General features: G+C 54.3%; 1 protein-coding gene across 2 annotated transcripts in view; it reads right to left on the bottom strand.

Annotated features, from left to right (window-relative positions):
* Positions 1-25,869, bottom strand: part of POLRMT (RNA polymerase mitochondrial) — a 178,158-nt gene that overhangs the window by 107,994 nt on the left and 44,295 nt on the right. The window contains exons 2-3 of one of the 2 annotated variants that reach the window (XM_086946739.1): positions 5,852-5,950; positions 2,979-3,733 (exon numbers count right to left, since the gene is read on the bottom strand). In XM_086946739.1, the coding sequence (XP_086802865.1) occupies positions 2,979-3,733; positions 5,852-5,950 (854 nt within the window). The remainder of the gene's footprint in view (positions 1-2,978; positions 3,734-5,851; positions 5,951-25,869) is intronic. The other variant, XM_086946740.1, reaches the window with a different exon arrangement.

The following is a 25,869-nucleotide window of genomic DNA, read 5'->3' as shown; positions in this document are numbered from 1 at the left end:
CCATCTTCTTACCCTCTGCCCTTTCTCCTCGCCAATCTATTTCCCCTCTCTCTGACTCAAGGCATATTCACAGCTCGCCTGGCTCGGTTTTGGTTGTACTGTCCTATAGAACTTCAGGGTTACCATAGCCAGTCGACCGCCTCTATACAGCGCTTCAAACACAAGGGCAAGAACGTGGAAGGATCACCACCATTAGCCGGCACACATACATCAATGGACAGAGATTCCGGCACACACAAACAAGACACTGAGACGTGAAACACTCATGGGAGAACGAAGGGGCACTCTCTACGCCTGGGACCCTGGGTAATATTACACATGGGAAGAGAGAAACAGTCCCTTCGGGGTCATTTGAAAAAGAATTTGTCTTTTTTGAAGGTCAAGTGAACTGTACCCAGAGAATTAGTTTAATCCAAGTTGCAAAGATCACTGTTAAGAATGAAAGGAAGGACCCTGGAGAACAAAGCATCAATATATGTGGCACCGAGGAGAAATGAAGGAAGTATAGGCTAATACCAAGAGACAGGACAGAGCTCAGGTCTAGAAAATGTGCAGATTTCAAAAGATAAATCAAGCATGGAAATCATAAAACAATTCTTCAAGTGTCTAAATTCATAATTGGGAATTATAGAAATGTCTGCCACTAAATTGCAGGATACCCCCTTAACAGAGGCAAAAAACACCCAATTAGGCTTATTGTCAACGGCTCGCCCCAGGGAGTGCGTTCTAAAAGGTCAAACGGTACAGAGGATACCGACAAACATTAAAGCCCTAAAAATCTTAAAACATAAAAAATTGTGTGCAGAGAAATATATTGCTGGGTTTGTCAAGGTTTCGCTTAACTCCTCTATGCCCCTGAATAATACACTGTTTTATTTTTTCTAGTTATTTCACTTTCCTTACAACATTTTCTACGGTAACTGTTTTGGACTCATTTTGTAGATGTAAGAACATATATTATAATTGCTTCCTGATAATTGCTAGTCCAGTTTAATTTTTAGGTAGACCTATTACTTCAAAATACAATATATGAAATACTGAGAAATTATGATACTCTCACCACACACGGAGAAAAAAACTAATCTAGTTCTCTGTAAATCTGTGCTCAATCTTTATCAGAATTACTTCATTCCGTTATGAGCTGTTTGTTTGTATCAAAAGAAAACAAGTCATGTACAATACTGTTTAGTGACATTTGTGCATAGTGAAAAAGTGACTCAATGCGCAATATATACAATATTAACAGGACATTATATCTAAAATTATTTCTGTAGAAGAGACCAGAGTTCTATTTGAAACCACAGTTTCATCCTTGTTGTGGAAACCGGGTCATTCTGGACCTAAAGATTACGTTGACGTTTGGACCCTTCTGTGCCCCTGTTGGTGGTCACGGAGGGCCTTTATCAAGACCGAGAAGCTGAGATTATAGGTGCACTGTCCTGCCAGGCATGGGGGTTCTATGCCTGAAGTGCAATCGCACAAAGGGTCAATATGATTCAGTCCAATGCAGCGATCAATCTGGTAACAAAGCCACGGAACAGAGTCTTGGCCAGCAGTTACAAGCGTGATCATATTGACTATCACTAATCTTTAGGTCCAGAATGACCCGGTTTCCACAACAAAGATGAAACTGTGGTTTCAAATAGAACTCTGGCCTCTTCTACAGAAATAATTTTAGATATAATGTCCTGTTAATATTGTATATATTGCGCACTGAGTCACTTTTTCACTATGCACAAATGTCACTAAACAGTATTTTGTACATGACTTGTTTTCTTTTGATACAAACAAACAGCTCATAACGGAATGAAGTAATTCTGATAAAGATTGAGCACAGATTTACAGAGTACTAGTTTTGGTTTTTTTCCATGTGTGTGTTGAGAGTATCATAATTTCTCAGTATTTCATATATTGTATTTTGAAGTAATAATAGGTCTACCCGACAGAACCGCTTTTTCTTGAAACGTCTATATTACCCAGGTTCTGAGGGACACAGGGTTACCCCATTATTTGAACAGTTTAATTTTATGGGTTGATATATTTATAAGTGCCCTTGATATGGTCCCGAGAGTCGACATTAAACCGAATTACAACTATCTTTTTACCACCTTATCTTACAATTCAATAACAAACTTTTCTATAATCCAGAATTTAAAATTGGAAACAGCCACTTGTTTTATGTTTTATCAGCTTTATTTAACTCCCTGCACTCTTTGCAAATTTGGTACACCTAAGAGCTGTATCTTCACTTGGAATTTACTTGTAGCACGTTAACGGTGATTTTTTCTCATAAATATATTTACTGTATGATATGTTCACTTTGGGTCCTTTCTTTTCTTCTTCACAGTAATACTAAACATACGCATGGCTTGGACTGCATTATTGGGTACAATTCACTTGACCTTTAAATTAAAAAACTATTTGCCTTTCAAATGATCCCAAAGGAACATTGCTCTGTTCACATATATAAAACACAAACATAGGCAGAAGTGGACAGGCAAATACACCCTTCAAACTAGAAATACAGGTCACCAACAAGCAAACACATGCATCCAAGTAAACCTAAGCAACTGTGCATACAGATATATTGCCATTAGTTAGACAGAAGCAAGGTCACAAACCCGCTCCTTCCCAAACCCTCACAAAGGTCCTTCACTTGGAGTGGTGCCCAGCCGGATGCTCCCCCTTTACATACCTTCACATCTTCACTCCGTTATACCTGGTGCATTACTGCATGCTCACTTCATCTGATACTTTTACAAACTACCTAAACTTTGCTGGCAGGTAGCTTGCATGTTCATTCCTTCCTGCCGCTTCATATATTAGCATTTATTAGTATGGCGCCAGGCCACATGCTCCCTCCTTCCCATGTCTTTGTGTCCTCCCTTTCCTAGCCCTTGCAAGCCCTTGAGTACGGCTGAATGCGCCACCCTTTCCCTGCCTCATTCGCTTGGCCATGAATTAACTTCTTTTCCTACCTTCTGTGCCCAGCCGTGCAGTAGGAGGTTGTACATCTTTAAGCCCAGGAGCTTCCGTTTGGCCGGGAAGCGGTGGTGGTAGAGCAGGAACTGTTGGGCAGGTTCTAGGGCACCCGTGAAGACACACGCCTCCAAAAAGGCCAGAATGCCAAGCTGGTGGCTTTCATGCATTTTGCCCTCTTTGTCAGTCAGCGGAGGGCCTGTGTTCAGCGCCTCCCAGCCTTGCATCTGGTCCTCTAGAGCTTCAATGGCAGCCAGATGAGCCGCATCTGCCAGCATCTCTAGCCTCTGGCTGCCGGCACTGGCCTTCGTGGAGCTGCCCTTGCGGGAAGAGATGGTTTTGATGGAGGGCTGGTGTGCCTTCACCTCCTTGACCTTACTTCCCTTTGGTGGTTTCTTTTTGGGTGTGAATAACTTTGGCAGCTTTGGCTTGGGGTCTATGGAGGCATCATTGTGAGGAGAGGTGTTGGCTGCTTCTTCAGGGTCCATGCCAAGCCCTTGCCGGAAAGGAGAACGCCATAACTGTTCTTCTAAGCGCTGCTGCCTCTTTTGATTGGTCCACCTCTCCTTGTCCAGCTTTTCCATCCATCGGCTAGGTTTGGGGCAGCTGCTGTGACATCTCTCTGGGCTTAAAGTCTCTGAATTCTGTGGGTGGCTCGGACTGTTATCGTCCTTCATTTGTGGAAGCGATGTCTCATCCAAGGAGCAACCATGCGGATTCTCTGCAAGGAGCTGATGCATTCGAAGTTCCAACACTGCAAGTGTTAAGGACAACCAATGATGGAAGTGTTAGCAGGTGGCCTTGTCATACAGACCAAGATACTCACTACAGAAGACAACCAAATCACATCCAAGACTAAAAGCACATGCAGAACCCCATCAAAGAGAGGGTAATCCACAGACACCACATATGGAATCTGTGATCACTACCCGTGTTAGACCAACCCCCACAGAGGAACCCAGATCCTCTGGATACACTGTGACCGGCCATCTTCAGACGATCAGAAGCCATTGCAGGCTCCACTATATACCCCGCACACAGCTCCTACTAGCCTTGTAACTTCACAGACTCCTTCAGACATCTCAGGTAGAGCGCCTGCAGCCGCCCTGGGTGAACCCTCTGGAGTCCATGGCCAGAGGTGAGGTACCCCTTCCTGGTGCCATAGAACATGTTTATCTGACGTCCCTCATTGAGCTTTCCCTCTGTCCTCTGCTTTGCCGCACCCCAGCTCTTACCCTTCATACCCTTCAATGATCGGGGCATGGCTTCACCGCTGCCCACCCCTCAACCCACATCATATCCTGTTGCCTCTCCAGCCCCTTCAATGCTCTGGTCATGGCCTCACCGCCGCCCACCCCTCAACCCACATCATATCCTGCTGCCTCTCCAGCCCCTACCCTTTAATGCTCTGGTCATGGCCTCACCGCCGCCCACCCCTCAACCCACATCAGATCCTGCTGTCTCTCCAGCCCCTACCCTTCAATGCTCTGGTCAAGGCCTCACCGCCGCCCACCCCTCAACCCACATCAGATCCTGTTGCCTCTCCAGCCCCTACCCTTTAATGATCTGGTCATGGCCTCACCGCCGCCCACCCCTCAACCCACATCAGATCCTGCTGCCTCTCCAGCCCCTGCCCTTCAATGCTCTGGGCATGGCCTCACCGCCGCCCACCCCTCAACCCACATCAGATCCTGTTGCCTCTCCAGCCCCTACCCTTCAATGCTCTGGGCATGGCCTCACCGCCGCCCACCCCTCAACCCACATCATATCCTGCTGCCTCTCCAGCCCCTACCCTTCAATGCTCTGGGCATGGCCTCACCGCCGCCCACCCCTCAACCCACATCATATCCTGCTGCCTCTCCAGCCCCTACCCTTCAATGCTCTGGTCATGGCCTCACCGCCGCCCACCCCTCAACCCACATCATATCCTGCTGCCTCTCCAGCCCCTACCCTTCAATGCTCTGGTCATGGCCTCACCGCCGCCCACCCTTCAACCCACATCAGATCCTGTTGCCTCTCCAGCCCCTACCCTTCAATGCTCTGGTCATGGCCTCACCGCCGCCCACCCCTCAACCCACATCAGATCCTGTTGCCTCACCAGCCCCTACCCTTCAATGCTCTGGTCATGGCCTCACCGCCGCCCACCCCTGCCCACCCCTCAACCCACATCAGATACTGTTGCCTCACCAGCACCTACCCTTCAATGCTCTGGTCAAGGCCTCACCGCCGCCCACCCCTCAACCCACATCAGATCCTGTTGCCTCACCAGCACCTACCCTTCAATGCTCTGGTCATGGCCTCACCGCCGCCCACCCCTCAACCCACATCAGATCCTGTTGCCTCTCCAGCCCCTACCCTTTAATGCTCTGGTCATGGCCTCACCGCTGCCCACCCCTCAACCCACATCAGATCCTGCTGTCTCTCCAGCCCCTACCCTTTAATGCTCTGGTCATGGCCTCACCGCCGCCCACCCCTCAACCCACATCAGATCCTGTTGCCTCTCCAGCCCCTACCCTTTAATGCTCTGGTCATGGCCTCACCGCTGCCCACCCCTCAACCCACATCAGATCCTGCTGTCTCTCCAGCCCCTACCCTTTAATGCTCTGGTCATGGCCTCACCGCCGCCCACCCCTCAACCCACATCAGATCCTGTTGCCTCACCAGCACCTGCCTGACAATACCTAAAGATCACAAGCCACACCCACTATTTATAAGCCAAATCTGACCTCTACAATCAACCATGTCACTAACTCAGTGATTACAATAAAATAACGCAGAACAGAATCTGTCTTCAGCTGGCATTGGGCACAGTATACAGGAACCACTCAATAAAACATTCCTGGTAGAGGTATGGGGTCAGGACAAAGGTTACCTTCCACCAGCTCCACCACGGGCACATTCTCCACGGCTCCAGCATCATTTTTAGGGTTTACAGGTGAATATCTTCTTCTGAATGTCCCAAATGAGCAGCCTGACAAGAGACATGAAAGGTTCAAAGGCATTAAAATAAGAAATAGCTAGCCGTTCCAGACAACAACCATATAAGAGTCCACTGAAAAAGTAGCATAGGTAAAAACAAGCAATATATTGGATGGAGTACCATGCATAAATCGTCAACATGTTTGACCAATAGTTACTTTGCTGTCTTCCTCAGGCTATCAATTTCAAAAGCATTAAAATAACTATTGGACAACAACACATAATGTCTGTCTAGGGGAATCATTCAGCAGTCCTTAAATATGCTACTTCTAGCCAAACACAGACCGGATATGCCACTGTTGACCAAAAGTAAGAAGCTTGCAATTTTTTATCAACAATTCAGAGACTCTGTCGTACGGTTTCTACTTATTCAGTAAAACTGTGTGTTTGTTGGGGAACTGTGCGAGCCTGAGTCCAGGCACACCATTGGGATTTGTTGTCCTGAATCCAGGCTAGCTGACAGTGCACCAGCTGCACCAGCTGCCCCCATCCCAATCAGGTAACAGGTGGGATGTGCAACCTCAGAACAGGACTTCCCTGACAGCCCAAAGAAATCGTGCAAACAGATCTAGAAACCTTTCATTAGGTAACTTGTGCCTGCCCAAAGAGAAGCACAAGAATTGCTCAGATCGGCATTTCAATATTTATTGAAGCAACGAGATTCTCGTATAAAATACGTGCGCTGCAATAATCAATAGAAGGAAACAGAATAAACAATTTCGAGAGTAAACAAAGAAGATAAAGAGTTCAACCATTGCATCACATCGAGTATATGTTTGCATGCAAATACAATTATATTCTGTGCTCCTACCTAGCGCTCCCTAACCTCGTGGATATAGGGTGGGCGAATCTGCCAGAACCCCTGTAGGGTGATCTAACTCACCAATTACATGTGGGTGTCATAGGGAGCCCGTCCTGCTGGAGAGCCCGGTACCGTCCCTCGCAGGAGGTAAACTGGAATCAGCTGGGCTGGACTTCTGGCGTGGGTGACCCTGACAGTGTCAGCTAAATGCTTCTCCAACATACACAAAGGAGGGATGCCATACACATATATATATTATATAATAAACTTCATCCTTGTTCCATACCAAAGCACCAGTCAGACCACCATTATTGATTCTATGTACACAGAGATGTCGAGCGCGTACAAGAACAAATACAATTGTGTGCAGTGAAGGCAGCACTTGTACAGAAATGTTCAAGGCTCCAGAAAAAATGCCTATGAAGAATTGGGAATATAAAAGCCAGTTCAGAGAAAATGATCCTATACAGGCATGCTATGAAATGTGTGTCAAATGTCAATGTTCAAGACCATATTTCAAGTTTAAAAGTGAACATGTAAAATGGTGGTGTTCTTGCGCCAGCCGAATGTGATCCCATGACAGCTCTGGGTCTTATTTAAAGTTCGTCAGGCTGTACTTTCTTGCGCCGGGCCTATAAAGGGGTGAAATACATTATGCAGGAGAGCTACAGTCTGACATCTTTAGACAGATCCACCAAGAAGGCTGTTGCTAAACCAGCTCTCCTAAGGCACTGAAACTTTGCTGGGTATGCTCTATGTTCAATGCACCAACACATTAAAGTTTTTCTGTACTTTATAAACAAACTACCATAGCTACAGTTTGTTGCTCAAATTATTAATGGCATTCATGCACTGGGAACAGTTTTTCAGTGAGTGGGGCGGGTCATTAATCGTATTTTCTGTCGGGACCCAAACAGCAAAAATCTCAGAACAGCCAACTTCAAAAAGGTTAAAAGTCTGACACCCACTGCCAAGGTCCTAATGTCAGTCAGGCCATCAGTCAAAGGTATTCACCAGCCGAAGGTCCCCCGGCAGAAACACTGCCGTTCACCCCACTCTAAATTGAGTGGGGGAATCGCGAGTTGGGGAACAGGGTCCTCAGCCAGCTTTGTAGCAGAGTACCCTGTCAGTCAAACTCAAAATAAGGCCGTCTGTTTTGTAAGACAGCACCTCGTTTACTACCCTTTGATAGCGGAGTGTACCAATGTTCAATCGCTGCGTTAATGGTAGATCTAAGTTTAATGTTACTGAAGCAAAGACAGCTCTATGGGTTATGTGATGGTACCAAAGGGAGGTCTGGTCATGATCATACTGCAGGAAGGTTAGGAACCAGTGTAATGTAACCGGAATAAGAACAGCTCCCAGTGTTCCAGCACCGCAGTGAGGGCACAGCATTTGATGCCAACAGCCAGTGTTCCGTCCCCGCAGTGAGGGCACAGCATTTGATGCCAACAGCCAGTGTTCCGTCCCCGCAGGGAAGGCTCAGCATTTGATGCCAACAGCCAGTGTCCGTCGCCGCAGTAATGCCACAGCATTTGATGCCAACAGCCAGTGTCCGTCACCGCAGTGAGGGCACAGCATTTGATGCCAACAGCCAGTGTCCGTCACCGCAGGGAGGGCACAGCATTTGATGCCAACAGCCAGTGTCCGTCACCGCAGGGAGGGCACAGCATTTGATGCCAACAGCCAGTGTCCGTCGCCGCAGTAATGCCACAGCATTTGATGCCAACAGCCAGTGTCTGTCACCGCAGTGAGGGCACAGCATTTGATGCCAACAGCCAGTGTCCGTCACCGCAGGGAGGGCACAGCATTTGATGCCAACAGCCAGTGTCCGTCGCCGCAGTAATGCCACAGCATTTGATGCCAACAGCCAGTGTCCGTCACCGCAGTGAGGGCACAGCATTTGATGCCAACAGCCAGTGTTCCATCACCGCAGGGAGGGCACAGCATTTGATGCCAACAGCCAGTGTTCCGTCCCCGCAGTGAGGGCACAGCATTTGATGTCAACAGCCAGTGTTCCGTCCCCGCAGTGAGGGCACAGCATTTGATGCCAACAGCCAGTGTTCGTTCACCGCAGTGAGGGCACAGCATTTGATGCCAACAGCCAGTGTTCGTTCACCGCAGTGAGGGCACAGCATTTGATGCCAACAGCCAGTGTTCGTTCACCGCAGTGAGGGCACAGCATTTGATGCCAACAGCCAGTGTTCCGTCACCGCAGTGAGGGCACAGCATTTGATGCCAACAGCCAGTGTCCGTCAACGCAGTGAGGGCACAGCATTTGATGCCAACAGCCAGTGTTCGTTCACCGCAGTGAGGGCACAGCATTTGATGCCAACAGCCAGTGTCCGTCACCGCAGTGAGGGCACAGCATTTGATGCCAACAGCCAGTGTTCGTTCAGCGCAGTGAGGGCACAGTATTTCATGCCAACAGCCAGTGTTCGTTCACCGCAGTGAGGGCACAGCATTTGATGCCAACAGCCAGTGTCCGTCACCGCAGTGAGGGCACAGCATTTGATGCCAACAGCCAGTGTTCGTTCAGCGCAGTGAGGGCACAGTATTTCATGCCAACAGCCAGTGTTCCGTCACCGCAGTGAGGGCACAGCATTTGATGCCAACAGCCAGTGTCCGTCACCGCAGTGAGGGCACATCATTTGATGCCAACAGCCAGTGTTCGTTCACCGCAGTGAGGGCACAGCATTTGATGCCAACAGCCAGTGTCCGTCACCGCAGTGAGGGCACAGCATTTGATGCCAACAGCCAGTGTTCGTTCACCGCAGTGAGGGCACATCATTTGATGCCAACAGCCAGTGTCCGTCACCGCAGTGAGGGCAAAGCATTTGATGCCAACAGCCAGTGTTCCGTCACCGCAGTGAGGGCACAGCATTTGATGCCAACAGCCAGTGTTCCGTCACCGCAGTGAAGGCACAGCATTTGATGCCAACAGCCAGTGTCCGTCACCGCAGTGAGGGCACAGCATTTGATGCCAACAGCCAGTGTTCGTTCACCGCAGTGAGGGCACAGCATTTGATGCCAACAGCCAGTGTCCGTCACCGCAGTGAGGGCACAGCATTTGATGCCAACAGCCAGTGTTCGTTCACCGCAGTGAGGGCACAGCATTTGATGCAAACAGCCAGTGTTCCGTCACTGCAGTGAGGGCACAGCATTTGATGCCAACAGCCAGTGTCCGTCACCGCAGTGAGGGCACAGCATTTAATGCCAACAGCAAGTGTTCCGTCCCCGCAGGGAGGGCACAGCATTTGATGCCAACAGCCAGTGTTCCATCCCCGCAGTGAGGGCACAGCATTTGATGCCAACAGCCAGTGTTCCGTCCCCGCAGTGAGGGCACAGCATTTGATGCCAACAGCCAGTGTTCCGTCCCCGCAGTGAGGGCACAGCATTTGATGCCAACAGCCAGTGTCCGTCACCGCAGTGAGGGCACAGCATTTGAGGTCAACAGCCAGTGTTCCGTCACCGGAGTGAGGGCACAGCATTTGATGCCAACAGCCAGTGTCCGTCACCGCAGTGAGGGCACAGCATTTGATGCCAACAGCCAGTGTTCCGTCCCCGCAGTGAGGGCACAGCATTTGATGCCAACAGCCAGTGTTCCGTCCCCGCAGTGAGGGCACAGCATTTGATGCCAACAGCCAGTGTTCCGTCCCCGCAGTGAGGGCACAGCATTTGATGCCAACAGCCAGTGTTCGTTCAGCGCAGTGAGGGCACAGTATTTCATGCCAACAGCCAGTGTTCCGTCACCGCAGTGAGGGCACAGCATTTGATGCCAACAGCCAGTGTCCGTCACCGCAGTGAGGGCACATCATTTGATGCCAACAGCCAGTGTTCGTTCACCGCAGTGAGGGCACAGCATTTGATGCCAACAGCCAGTGTCCGTCACCGCAGTGAGGGCACAGCATTTGATGCCAACAGCCAGTGTTCGTTCACCGCAGTGAGGGCACATCATTTGATGCCAACAGCCAGTGTCCGTCACCGCAGTGAGGGCAAAGCATTTGATGCCAACAGCCAGTGTTCCGTCACCGCAGTGAGGGCACAGCATTTGATGCCAACAGCCAGTGTTCCGTCACCGCAGTGAAGGCACAGCATTTGATGCCAACAGCCAGTGTCCGTCACCGCAGTGAGGGCACAGCATTTGATGCCAACAGCCAGTGTTCGTTCACCGCAGTGAGGGCACAGCATTTGATGCCAACAGCCAGTGTCCGTCACTGCAGTGAGGGCACAGCATTTGATGCCAACAGCCAGTGTTCGTTCACCGCAGTGAGGGCACAGCATTTGATGCAAACAGCCAGTGTTCCGTCACTGCAGTGAGGGCACAGCATTTGATGCCAACAGCCAGTGTCCGTCACCGCAGTGAGGGCACAGCATTTAATGCCAACAGCAAGTGTTCCGTCCCCGCAGGGAGGGCACAGCATTTGATGCCAACAGCCAGTGTTCCATCCCCGCAGTGAGGGCACAGCATTTGATGCCAACAGCCAGTGTTCCGTCCCCGCAGTGAGGGCACAGCATTTGATGCCAACAGCCAGTGTTCCGTCCCCGCAGTGAGGGCACAGCATTTGATGCCAACAGCCAGTGTCCGTCACCGCAGTGAGGGCACAGCATTTGAGGTCAACAGCCAGTGTTCCGTCACCGGAGTGAGGGCACAGCATTTGATGCCAACAGCCAGTGTCCGTCACCGCAGTGAGGGCACAGCATTTGATGCCAACAGCCAGTGTTCCGTCCCCGCAGTGAGGGCACAGCATTTGATGCCAACAGCCAGTGTTCCGTCCCCGCAGTGAGGGCACAGCATTTGATGCCAACAGCCAGTGTTCCGTCCCCGCAGTGAGGGCACAGCATTTGATGCCAACAGCCAGTGTCCGTCACCGCAGTGAGGGCACAGCATTTTATGCCAACAGCCAGTGTTCCGTCCCCGCAGTGAGGGCACAGCATTTGATGCCAACAGCCAGTGTTCCGTCACCGCAGTGAGGGCACAGCATTTGATGCCAACAGCCAGTGTTCAGTCACTGCAGTGAGGGCACAGCATTTGATGCCAACAGCCAGTGTTCCGTCCTCGCAGTGAGGGCACAGCATTTGATGCCAACAGCCAGTGTCCGTCACCGCAGTGAGGGCACAGCATTTGAGGTCAACAGCCAGTGTTCCGTCACCGGATTGAGGGCACAGCATTTGATGCCAACAGCCAGTGTTCCGTCCCCGCAGGGAGGGCACAGCATTTGATGCCAACAGCGAGTGTTCCGTCCCCGCAGTGAGGGCACAGCATTTGATGCCAACAGCCAGTGTTCCGTCACCGCAGGGAGGGCACAGCATTTGATGTCAACAGCCAGTGTTCCGTCACCGCAGGGAGGGCACAGCATTTGATGCCAACAGCCAGTGTTCCGTCACCGCAGGGAGGGCACAGCAGTTGATGCCAACAGCCAGTGTTCCGTCACCGCAGTGAGGGCACAGCATTTGATGTCAACAGCCAGTGTTCCATCCCCGCAGTGAGGGCACAGCATTTGATGCCAACAGCCAGTGTCCGTCACCGCAGTGAGGGCACAGCATTTGATGTCAACAGCCAGTGTCCGTCACCGCAGTGAGGGCACAGCATTTGATGCCAACAGCCAGTGTTCCGTCCCCGCAGTGAGGGCACAGCATTTGATGCCAACAGCCAGTGTTCCGTCCCCGCAGTGAGGGCACAGCATTTGATGCCAACAGCCAGTGTTCCGTCCCCGCAATGAGGGCACAGCATTTGATGTCAACAGCCAGTGTCCGTCACCGCAGGGAGGGCACAGCATTTGATGCCAACAGCCAGTGTTCCGTCACCGGAGTGAGGGCACAGCATTTGATGCCAACAGCCAGTGTTCCGTCCCCGCAGTGAGGGCACAGCATTTGATGCCAACAGCCAGTGTTCCGTCCCCGCAGTGAGGGCACAGCATTTGATGCCAACAGCCAGTGTTCCGTCCCCGCAGTGAGGGCACAGCATTTGATGCCAACAGCCAGTGTCCCGTCCCCGCAGTGAGGGCACAGCATTTGATGCCAACAGCCAGTGTTCCGTCACCGCAGGGAGGGCACAGCATTTGATGTCAACAGCCAGTGTTCCGTCCCCGCAGTGAGGGCACAGCCTTTGATGACAACAGCCAGTGTTCCGTCACCGCAGGGAGGGCACAGCATTTGATGCCAACAGCCAGTATCCGTCACCGCAGGGAGGGCACAGCATTTGATGCCAACAGCCAGTGTCCGTCACCGCAGTGAGGGCTTAGCATTTGATGTCAACAGCCAGTGTTCCGTCCCCGCAGTGAGGGCACAGCATTTGATGCCAACAGCCAGTGTTCCGTCACCGCAGTGAGGGCACAGCATTTGATGTCAACAGCCAGTGTTCCGTCACCGGAGTGAGGGCACAGCATTTGATGCCAACAGCCAGTGTTCCGTCCCCGCAGTGAGGGCACAGCATTTGATGCCAACAGCCAGTGTCCGTCACCATAGGGAGGACACAGCATTTGATGCCAACAGCCAGTGTCCGTCACCGCAGTTAGGGCACAGCATTTGATGTCAACAGCCAGTGTTCCGTCCCCGTAGTGAGGGCACAGCATTTGATGCCAACAGCCAGTGTCCGTCCCCGCAGTGAGGGCACAGCATTTGATGCCAACAGCCAGTGTCCGTCACCGCAGGGAGGGCACAGCATTTGATGCCAACAGCCAGTGTTCCATCCCTGCAGTGAGGGCACAGCATTTAATGCCAACAGCCAGTGTCCGTTACCGCAGGGAGGGCACAGCATTTGATGCCAACAGCCAGTGTTCCATCACCGCAGGGAGGGCACAGCATTTGATGCCAACAGCCAGTGTTCCGTCACCGCAGGGAGGGCACAGCATTTGATGCCAACAGCCAGTGTTCCGTCACCGCAGTGAGGGCACAGCATTTGATGCCAACAGCCAGTGGTCCATCACCGCAGTGAGGGCACAGCATTTGATGCCAACAGCCAGTGTTCCGTCACCGCAGTGAAGGCACAGCATTTGATGCCAACAGCCAGTGTCCGTCACCGCAGTGAGGGCACAGCATTTGATGCCAACAGCCAGTGTTCGTTCACCGCAGTGAGGGCACAGCATTTGATGCCAACAGCCAGTGTCCGTCACCGCAGTGAGGGCACAGCATTTGATGCCAACAGCCAGTGTTCGTTCACCGCAGTGAGGGCACAGCATTTGATGCAAACAGCCAGTGTTCCGTCACTGCAGTGAGGGCACAGCATTTGATGCCAACAGCCAGTGTCCGTCACCGCAGTGAGGGCACAGCATTTAATGCCAACAGCAAGTGTTCCGTCCCCGCAGGGAGGGCACAGCATTTGATGCCAACAGCCAGTGTTCCATCCCCGCAGTGAGGGCACAGCATTTGATGCCAACAGCCAGTGTTCCGTCCCCGCAGTGAGGGCACAGCATTTGATGCCAACAGCCAGTGTTCCGTCCCCGCAGTGAGGGCACAGCATTTGATGCCAACAGCCAGTGTCCGTCACCGCAGTGAGGGCACAGCATTTGAGGTCAACAGCCAGTGTTCCGTCACCGGAGTGAGGGCACAGCATTTGATGCCAACAGCCAGTGTCCGTCACCGCAGTGAGGGCACAGCATTTGATGCCAACAGCCAGTGTTCCGTCCCCGCAGTGAGGGCACAGCATTTGATGCCAACAGCCAGTGTTCCGTCCCCGCAGTGAGGGCACAGCATTTGATGCCAACAGCCAGTGTTCCGTCCCCGCAGTGAGGGCACAGCATTTGATGCCAACAGCCAGTGTCCGTCACCGCAGTGAGGGCACAGCATTTGATGCCAACAGCCAGTGTTCCGTCACCGCAGTGAGGGCACAGCATTTGATGCCAACAGCCAGTGTTCCGTCCTCGCAGTGAGGGCACAGCATTTGATGCCAACAGCCAGTGTCCGTCACCGCAGTGAGGGCACAGCATTTGAGGTCAACAGCCAGTGTTCCGTCACCGGATTGAGGGCACAGCATTTGATGCCAACAGCCAGTGTTCCGTCCCCGCAGGGAGGGCACAGCATTTGATGCCAACAGCGAGTGTTCCGTCCCCGCAGTGAGGGCACAGCATTTGATGCCAACAGCCAGTGTTCCGTCACCGCAGGGAGGGCACAGCATTTGATGTCAACAGCCAGTGTTCCGTCACCGCAGGGAGGGCACAGCATTTGATGCCAACAGCCAGTGTTCCGTCACCGCAGGGAGGGCACAGCATTTGATGCCAACAGCCAGTGTTCCGTCACCGCAGTGAGGGCACAGCATTTGATGTCAACAGCCAGTGTTCCATCCCCGCAGTGAGGGCACAGCATTTGATGCCAACAGCCAGTGTCCGTCACCGCAGTGAGGGCACAGCATTTGATGTCAACAGCCAGTGTCCGTCACCGCAGTGAGGGCACAGCATTTGATGCCAACAGCCAGTGTTCCGTCCCCGCAGTGAGGGCACAGCATTTGATGCCAACAGCCAGTGTTCCGTCCCCGCAGTGAGGGCACAGCATTTGATGCCAACAGCCAGTGTTCCGTCCCCGCAATGAGGGCACAGCATTTGATGTCAACAGCCAGTGTCCGTCACCGCAGGGAGGGCACAGCATTTGATGCCAACAGCCAGTGTTCCGTCACCGGAGTGAGGGCACAGCATTTGATGCCAACAGCCAGTGTTCCGTCCCCGCAGTGAGGGCACAGCATTTGATGCCAACAGCCAGTGTTCCGTCCCCGCAGTGAGGGCACAGCATTTGATGCCAACAGCCAGTGTTCCGTCCCCGCAGTGAGGGCACAGCATTTGATGCCAACAGCCAGTGTCCCGTCCCCGCAGTGAGGGCACAGCATTTGATGCCAACAGCCAGTGTTCCGTCACCGCAGGGAGGGCACAGCATTTGATGTCAACAGCCAGTGTTCCGTCCCCGCAGTGAGGGCACAGCCTTTGATGACAACAGCCAGTGTTCCGTCACCGCAGGGAGGGCACAGCATTTGATGCCAACAGCCAGTATCCGTCACCGCAGGGAGGGCACAGCATTTGATGCCAACAGCCAGTGTCCGTCACCGCAGTGAGGGCTTAGCATTTGATGTCAACAGCCAGTGTTCCGTCCCCGCAGTGAGGGCACAGCATTTGATGCCAACCGCCAGTGTTCCGTCACCGCAGTGAGGGCACAGCATTTGATGTCAACAGCCAGTGTGCCGTCACCGGAGTGAGGGCACAGCATTTGATGCCAACAGCCAGTGTTCCGTCCCCGCAGTGAGGGCACAGCATTTGATGCCAACAGCCAGTGTCCGTCACCATAGGGAGGGCACAGCATTTGATGCCAACAGCCAGTGTCCGTCACCGCAGTTAGGGCACAGCATTTGATGTCAACAGCCAGTGTTCCGTCCCCGCAGTGAGGGCACAGCATTTGATGCCAACAGCCAGTGTCCGTCCCCGCAGTGAGGGCACAGCATTTGATGCCAACAGCCAGTGTCCGTCACCGCAGGGAGGGCACAGCATTTGATGCCAACAGCCAGTGTTCCATCCCTGCAGTGAGGGCACAGCATTTAATGCCAACAGCCAGTGTCCGTTACCGCAGGGAGGGCACAGCATTTGATGCCAACAGCCAGTGTTCCATCACCGCAGGGAGGGCACAGCATTTGATGCCAACAGCCAGTGTTCCGTCACCGCAGGGAGGGCACAGCATTTGATGCCAACAGCCAGTGTTCCGTCACCGCAGTGAGGGCACAGCATTTGATGCCAACAGCCAGTGGTCCATCACCGCAGTGAGGGCACAGCTTTTGATGCCAACGGCCAGTGTGTCACCGCAGTGAGGGCAAAGCATTTGATGCCAACAGCCAGTGTTCCGTCCCCGCAGTGAGGGCACAGCATTTGATGTCAACAGCCAGTGTTCCGTCCCCGCAGTGAGGGCACAGCATTTGATGTCAAAGGCCAGTGTTCCGTCCCCGCAGTGAGGGCACAGCATTTGATGCCAACAGCCAGTGTTCCGTCCCCGCAGTGAGGGCACAGCATTTGATGTAAACAGCCAGTGTTCCGTCACCGCAGTGAGGGCACAGCATTTTATGTCAACAGCCAGTGTTCCGTCCCCGCAGTGAGGGCACAGCATTTGATGCCAACAGCCGGTGTTCCGTCCCCGCAGTGAGGGCACAGCATTTGATGCCAACAGCCAGTGTCCGTCACCGCAGTGAGGGCACAGCATTTGAGGTCAACAGCCAGTGTTCCGTCACCGGAGTGAGGGCACAGCATTTGATGCCAACAGCCAGTGTCCGTCATCGCAGTGAGGGCACAGCATTTGATGCCAACAGCCAGTGTTCCGTCCCCGCAGGGAAGGCTCAGCATTTGATGCCAACAGCCAGTGTTCCGTCCCGCAGTGAGGGCACAGCATTTGATGCCAACAGCCAGTGTTCCGTCACCGCAGGGAGGGCACAGCATTTGATGTCAACAGCCAGTGTTCCGTCACCGCAGGGAGGGCACAGCATTTGATGCCAACAGCCAGTGTTCCGTCACCGCAGGGAGGGCACAGCATTTGATGCCAACAGACAGTGTTCCGTCACCGCAGTGAGGGCACAGCATTTGATGTCAACAGCCAGTGTTCCATCCCCGCAGTGAGGGCACAGCATTTGATGCCAACAGCCAGTGTCCGTCACGGCAGTGAGGGCACAGCATTTGATATCAACAGCCAGTGTCCGTCACCGCAGTGAGGGCACAGCATTTGATGCCAACAGCCAGTGTTCCGTCCCCGCAGTGAGGGCACAGCATTTGATGCCAACAGCCAGCGTTCCGTCCCCGCAGTGAGGGCACAGCATTTGATGCCAACAGCCAGTGTTCCGTCCCCGCAGTGAGGGCACAGCATTTGATGTCAACAGCCAGTGTCCGTCACCGCAGGGAGGGCACAGCATTTGATGCTAACAGCCAGTGTTCCGTCACCGAGTGAGGGCACAGCATTTGATGCCAACAGCCAGTGGTCCGTCCCCGCAGTGAGGGCACAGCATTTGATGCCAACAGCCAGTGTTCCGTCACCAGAGTGAGGGCACAGCATTTGATGCCAACAGCCAGTGTTCCGTAGCCGCAGTGAGGGCACAGCATTTGATGCCAACAGCCAGTGTCCAGTCACCGCAGTGGCACAGCATTTGATGTCAACAGCCAGCGTTCCGTCCCCGCAGTGAGGGCAGAGCATTTGATGCCAACAGCCAGTGTCCGTCACCGCAGGGAGGGCACAGCATTTGATGCCAACTGCCTGTGTCCGTCACCGCAATGAGGGCACAGCATTTGATGTCAACAGCCAGTGTTCCGTCCCCACAGTGAGGGCACAGCATTTGATGCTAACAGCCAGTGTTCCGTCACGGCAGTGAGGGCACAGCATTTGATGTCAACAGCCAGTGTTCCGTCACTGGAGTGAGGGCACAGCATTTGATGCCAACAGCCAGTGTTCCGTCCCCGCAGTGAGGGCACAGCATTTGATGCCAACAGCCAGTGTCCGTCACCGCAGGGAGGTCACAGCATTTGATGCCAACAGCCAGTGTCCGTCACCGCAGGGAGGGCACAGCATTTGATGCCAACAGCAAGTGTACCGTCACTGCAGTGAGGGCACAGCATTGGATGCCAACAGCCAGTGTCCGTCACCGCAGTGAGGGCACAGCATTTGATGCCAACAGCCAGTGTCCGTCACCGCAGGGAGGGCACAGCATTTGATGCCAACAGACAGTGTCCGTCACCTCAGGGAGGGCACAGCATTTGATGCCAACAGCCAGTGTACCGTCACTGCAGTGAGGGCACAGCATTTGAGGTCAACAGCCAGTGTTCCGTCACCGCAGGGAGGGCACAGCATTTGATGCCAACAGCCAGTGTTCCGTCACCGCAGTGAGGGCACAGCATTTGATGTCAACAGCCAGTGTTCCGTCACCGGAGTGAGGGCACAGCATTTAAGGTCAACAGCCAGTGTTCCGTCACCGGAGTGAGGGCACAGCATTTGATGTCAACAGCCAGTGTTCCGTCCCCGAAGTGAGGGCACAGCATTTGATGCCAACAGCCAGTGTTCCGTCACCGCAGGGAGGGCACAGCATTTGATGCCAACAGCCAGTATCCGTCACCGCAGGGAGGGCACAGCATTTGATGCCAACAGCCAGTGTCCGTCACCGCAGTGAGGGCTTAGCATTTGATGTCAACAGCCAGTGTTCCGTCCCCGCAGTGAGGGCACAGCATTTGATGCCAACAGCCAGTGTTCCGTCCCCGCAGTGAGGGCACAGCATTTGATGCCAACAGCCAGTGTTCCGTCACCGCAGTGAGGGCACAGCATTTGATGTCAACAGCCAGTGTTCCGTCACCGGAGTGAGGGCACAGCATTTGATGCCAACAGCCAGTGTTCCGTCCCCGCAGTGAGAGCACAGCATTTGATGCCAACAACCAGTGTCCGTCACCGCAGGGAGGGCACAGCATTTGATGCCAACAGCCAGTGTTCCGTCCCCGCAGTGAGGGCACAGCATTTGATGCCAACAGCCAGTGTTCCGTCCCCGCAGTGAGGGCACAGCATTTGATGCCAACAGCCAGTGTCCGTCACCGCAGTGAGGGCACAGCATTTTATGCCAACAGCCAGTGTTCCGTCCCCGCAGTGAGGGCACAGCATTTGATGCCAACAGCCAGTGTTCCGTCACTGCAGTGAGGGCACAGCATTTGATGCCAACAGCCAGTGTTCCGTCCCCGCAGTGAGGGCACAGCATTTGATGCCAACAGCCAGTGTTCCGTCACCGCAGTGAGGGCACAGCATTTGATGCCAACAGCCAGTGTTCAGTCACTGCAGTGAGGGCACAGCATTTGATGCCAACAGCCAGTGTTCCGTCCTCGCAGTGAGGGCACAGCATTTGATGCCAACAGCCAGTGTCCGTCACCGCAGTGAGGGCACAGCATTTGAGGTCAACAGCCAGTGTTCCGTCACCGGATTGAGGGCACAGCATTTGATGCCAACAGCCAGTGTTCGTCCCCGCAGGGAGGGCACAGCATTTGATGCCAACAGCGAGTGTTCCGTCCCCGCAGTGAGGGCACAGCATTTGATGCCAACAGCCAGTGTTCCGTCACCGCAGGGAGGGCACAGCATTTGATGTCAACAGCCAGTGTTCCGTCACCGCAGGGAGGGCACAGCATTTGATGCCAACAGACAGTGTTCCGTCACCGCAGGGAGGGCACAGCATTTGATGCCAACAGCCAGTGTTCCGTCACCGCAGTGAGGGCACAGCATTTGATGTCAACAGCCAGTGTTCCATCCCCGCAGTGAGGGCACAGCATTTGATGCCAACAGCCAGTGTCCGTCACCGCAGTGAGGGCACAGCATTTGATGTCAACAGCCAGTGTCCGTCACCGCAGTGAGGGCACAGCATTTGATGCCAACAGCCAGTGTTCCGTCCCCGCAGTGAGGGCACAGCATTTGATGCCAACAGCCAGTGTTCCGTCCCCGCAGTGAGGGCACAGCATTTGATGCCAACAGCCAGTGTCCCGTCCCCGCAGTGAGGGCACAGCATTTGATGCCAACAGCCAGTGTTCCGTCACCGCAGGGAGGGCACAGCATTTGATGTCAACAGCCAGTGTTCCGTCCCCGCAGTGAGGGCACAGCCTTTGATGCCAACAGCCAGTGTCCGTCACCATAGGGAGGGCACAGCATTTGATGCCAACAGCCAGTGTCCGTCACCGCAGTTAGGGCACAGCATTTGATGTCAACAGCCAGTGTTCCGTCCCCGCAGTGAGGGCACAGCATTTGATGCCAACAGCCAGTGTCCGTCCCCGCAGTGAGGGCACAGCATTTGATGCCAACAGCCAGTGTCCGTCACCGCAGGGAGGGCACAGCATTTGATGCCAACAGCCAGTGTTCCATCCCTGCAGTGAGGGCACAGCATTTAATGCCAACAGCCAGTGTCCGTTACCGCAGGGAGGGCACAGCATTTGATGCCAACAGCCAGTGTTCCATCACCGCAGGGAGGGCACAGCATTTGATGCCAACAGCCAGTGTTCCGTCACCGCAGGGAGGGCACAGCATTTGATGCCAACAGCCAGTGTTCCGTCACCGCAGTGAGGGCACAGCATTTGATGCCAACAGCCAGTGGTCCATCACCGCAGTGAGGGCACAGCTTTTGATGCCAACGGCCAGTGTCTGTCACCGCAGTGAGGGCACAGCATTTGATGCCAACAGCCAGTGTTCCGTCCCCGCAGTGAGGGCACAGCATTTGATGTCAACAGCCAGTGTTCCGTCCCCGCAGTGAGGGCACAGCATTTGATGTCAAAGGCCAGTGTTCCGTCCCCGCAGTGAGGGCACAGCATTTGATGCCAACAGCCAGTGTTCCGTCCCCGCAGTGAGGGCACAGCATTTGATGTAAACAGCCAGTGTTCCGTCACCGCAGTGAGGGCACAGCATTTTATGTCAACAGCCAGTGTTCCGTCCCCGCAGTGAGGGCACAGCATTTGATGGCAACAACCAGTGTCCGTCACCGCAGTGAGGGCACAGCATTTGATGCCAACAGCCAGTGTTCCGTCACTGCAGTGAGGGCACAGCATTTGATGCCAACAGCCAGTGTTCCGTCATCGCAGTGAGGGCACAGCATTTGATGTCAACAGCCAGTGTTCCGTCCCCGCAGTGAGGGCACAGCATTTGATGCCAACAGCCGGTGTTCCGTCCCCGCAGTGAGGGCACAGCATTTGATGCCAACAGCCAGTGTCCGTCACTGCAGTGAGGGCACAGCATTTGAGGTCAACAGCCAGTGTTCCGTCACCGGAGTGAGGGCACAGCATTTGATGCCAACAGCCAGTGTCCGTCACCGCAGTGAGGGCACAGCATTTGATGCCAACAGCCAGTGTTCCGTCCCCGCAGGGAAGGCTCAGCATTTGATGCCAACAGCCAGTGTTCCGTCCCGCAGTGAGGGCACAGCATTTGATGCCAACAGCCAGTGTTCCGTCACCGCAGGGAGGGCACAGCATTTGATGTCAACAGCCAGTGTTCCGTCACCGCAGGGAGGGCACAGCATTTGATGCCAACAGCCAGTGTTCCGTCACCGCAGGGAGGGCACAGCATTTGATGCCAACAGCCAGTGTTCCGTCACCGCAGTGAGGGCACAGCATTTGATGTCAACAGCCAGTGTTCCATCCCCGCAGTGAGGGCACAGCATTTGATGCCAACAGCCAGTGTCCGTCACGGCAGTGAGGGCACAGCATTTGATATCAACAGCCAGTGTCCGTCACCGCAGTGAGGGCACAGCATTTGATGCCAACAGCCAGTGTTCCGTCCCCGCAGTGAGGGCACAGCATTTGACGCCAACAGCCAGCGTTCCGTCCCCGCAGTGAGGGCACAGCATTTGATGCCAACAGCCAGTGTTCCGTCCCCGCAGTGAGGGCACAGCATTTGATGTCAACAGCCAGTGTCCGTCACCGCAGGGAGGGCACAGCATTTGATGCTAACAGCCAGTGTTCCGTCACCGAGTGAGGGCACAGCATTTGATGCCAACAGCCAGTGGTCCGTCCCCGCAGTGAGGGCACAGCATTTGATGCCAACAGCCAGTGTTCCGTCACCGGAGTGAGGGCACAGCATTTGATGCCAACAGCCAGTGTTCCGTAGCCGCAGTGAGGGCACAGCATTTGATGCCAACAGCCAGTGTTCAGTCACCGCAGTGGCACAGCATTTGATGTCAACAGCCAGCGTTCCGTCCCCGCAGTGAGGGCAGAGCATTTGATGCCAACAGCCAGTGTCCGTCACCGCAGGGAGGGCACAGCATTTGATGCCAACTGCCTGTGTCCGTCACCGCAATGAGGGCACAGCATTTGATGTCAACAGCCAGTGTTCCGTCCCCACAGTGAGGGCACAGCATTTGATGCTAACAGCCAGTGTTCCGTCACGGCAGTGAGGGCACAGCATTTGATGTCAACAGCCAGTGTTCCGTCACTGGAGTGAGGGCACAGCATTTGATGCCAACAGCCAGTGTTCCGTCCCCGCAGTGAGGGCACAGCATTTGATGCCAACAGCCAGTGTCCGTCACCGCAGGGAGGTCACAGCATTTGATGCCAACAGCCAGTGTCCGTCACCGCAGGGAGGGCACAGCATTTGATGCCAACAGCAAGTGTACCGTCACTGCAGTGAGGGCACAGCATTGGATGCCAACAGCCAGTGTCCGTCACCGCAGTGAGGGCACAGCATTTGATGCCAACAGCCAGTGTCCGTCACCGCAGGGAGGGCACAGCATTTGATGCCAACAGACAGTGTCCGTCACCTCAGGGAGGGCACAGCATTTGATGCCAACAGCCAGTGTACCGTCACTGCAGTGAGGGCACAGCATTTGAGGCCAACAGCCAGTGTTCCGTCACCGCAGGGAGGGCACAGCATTTGATGTCAACAGCCAGTGTTCCGTCACCGGAGTGAGGGCACAGCATTTAAGGTCAACAGCCAGTGTTCCGTCACCGGAGTGAGGGCACAGCATTTGATGTCAACAGCCAGTGTTCCGTCCCCGCAGTGAGGGCACAGCATTTGATGCCAACAGCCAGTGTTCCGTCACCGCAGGGAGGGCACAGCATTTGATGCCAACAGCCAGTATCCGTCACCGCAGGGAGGGCACAGCATTTGATGCCAACAGCCAGTGTCCGTCACCGCAGTGAGGGCTTAGCATTTGATGTCAACAGCCAGTGTTCCGTCCCCGCAGTGAGGGCACAGCATTTGATGCCAACAGCCAGTGTTCCGTCCCCGCAGTGAGGGCACAGCATTTGATGCCAACAGCCAGTGTTCCGTCACCGCAGTGAGGGCACAGCATTTGATGTCAACAGCCAGTGTTCCGTCACCGGAGTGAGGGCACAGCATTTGATGCCAACAGCCAGTGTTCCGTCCCCGCAGTGAGAGCACAGCATTTGATGCCAACAACCAGTGTCCGTCACCGCAGGGAGGGCACAGCATTTGATGCCAACAGCCAGTGTTCCGTCCCCGCAGTGAGGGCACAGCATTTGATGCCAACAGCCAGTGTTCCGTCCCCGCAGTGAGGGCACAGCATTTGATGCCAACAGCCAGTGTCCGTCACCGCAGTGAGGGCACAGCATTTTATGCCAACAGCCAGTGTTCCGTCCCCGCAGTGAGGGCACAGCATTTGATGCCAACAGCCAGTGTTCCGTCACTGCAGTGAGGGCACAGCATTTGATGCCAACAGCCAGTGTTCCGTCCCCGCAGTGAGGGCACAGCATTTGATGCCAACAGCCAGTGTTCCGTCACCGCAGTGAGGGCACAGCATTTGATGCCAACAGCCAGTGTTCAGTCACTGCAGTGAGGGCACAGCATTTGATGCCAACAGCCAGTGTTCCGTCCTCGCAGTGAGGGCACAGCATTTGATGCCAACAGCCAGTGTCCGTCACCGCAGTGAGGGCACAGCATTTGAGGTCAACAGCCAGTGTTCCGTCACCGGATTGAGGGCACAGCATTTGATGCCAACAGCCAGTGTTCCGTCCCCGCAGGGAGGGCACAGCATTTGATGCCAACAGCGAGTGTTCCGTCCCCGCAGTGAGGGCACAGCATTTGATGCCAACAGCCAGTGTTCCGTCACCGCAGGGAGGGCACAGCATTTGATGTCAACAGCCAGTGTTCCGTCACCGCAGGGAGGGCACAGCATTTGATGCCAACAGACAGTGTTCCGTCACCGCAGGGAGGGCACAGCATTTGATGCCAACAGCCAGTGTTCCGTCACCGCAGTGAGGGCACAGCATTTGATGTCAACAGCCAGTGTTCCATCCCCGCAGTGAGGGCACAGCATTTGATGCCAACAGCCAGTGTCCGTCACCGCAGTGAGGGCACAGCATTTGATGTCAACAGCCAGTGTCCGTCACCGCAGTGAGGGCACAGCATTTGATGCCAACAGCCAGTGTTCCGTCCCCGCAGTGAGGGCACAGCATTTGATGCCAACAGCCAGTGTTCCGTCCCCGCAGTGAGGGCACAGCATTTGATGCCAACAGCCAGTGTCCCGTCCCCGCAGTGAGGGCACAGCATTTGATGCCAACAGCCAGTGTTCCGTCACCGCAGGGAGGGCACAGCATTTGATGTCAACAGCCAGTGTTCCGTCCCCGCAGTGAGGGCACAGCCTTTGATGCCAACAGCCAGTGTCCGTCACCATAGGGAGGGCACAGCATTTGATGCCAACAGCCAGTGTCCGTCACCGCAGTTAGGGCACAGCATTTGATGTCAACAGCCAGTGTTCCGTCCCCGCAGTGAGGGCACAGCATTTGATGCCAACAGCCAGTGTCCGTCCCCGCAGTGAGGGCACAGCATTTGATGCCAACAGCCAGTGTCCGTCACCGCAGGGAGGGCACAGCATTTGATGCCAACAGCCAGTGTTCCATCCCTGCAGTGAGGGCACAGCATTTAATGCCAACAGCCAGTGTCCGTTACCGCAGGGAGGGCACAGCATTTGATGCCAACAGCCAGTGTTCCATCACCGCAGGGAGGGCACAGCATTTGATGCCAACAGCCAGTGTTCCGTCACCGCAGGGAGGGCACAGCATTTGATGCCAACAGCCAGTGTTCCGTCACCGCAGTGAGGGCACAGCATTTGATGCCAACAGCCAGTGGTCCATCACCGCAGTGAGGGCACAGCTTTTGATGCCAACGGCCAGTGTCTGTCACCGCAGTGAGGGCACAGCATTTGATGCCAACAGCCAGTGTTCCGTCCCCGCAGTGAGGGCACAGCATTTGATGTCAACAGCCAGTGTTCCGTCCCCGCAGTGAGGGCACAGCATTTGATGTCAAAGGCCAGTGTTCCGTCCCCGCAGTGAGGGCACAGCATTTGATGCCAACAGCCAGTGTTCCGTCCCCGCAGTGAGGGCACAGCATTTGATGTAAACAGCCAGTGTTCCGTCACCGCAGTGAGGGCACAGCATTTTATGTCAACAGCCAGTGTTCCGTCCCCGCAGTGAGGGCACAGCATTTGATGGCAACAACCAGTGTCCGTCACCGCAGTGAGGGCACAGCATTTGATGCCAACAGCCAGTGTTCCGTCACTGCAGTGAGGGCACAGCATTTGATGCCAACAGCCAGTGTTCCGTCATCGCAGTGAGGGCACAGCATTTGATGTCAACAGCCAGTGTTCCGTCCCCGCAGTGAGGGCACAGCATTTGATGCCAACAGCCGGTGTTCCG

The sequence above is a fragment of the Lissotriton vulgaris genome, chromosome 12 (assembly GCF_964263255.1).
Source record: "Lissotriton vulgaris chromosome 12, aLisVul1.2, whole genome shotgun sequence".
NCBI lineage: Eukaryota > Metazoa > Chordata > Amphibia > Caudata > Salamandridae > Lissotriton > Lissotriton vulgaris.
This window is presented reverse-complemented; position numbering and strand designations above follow the sequence as displayed.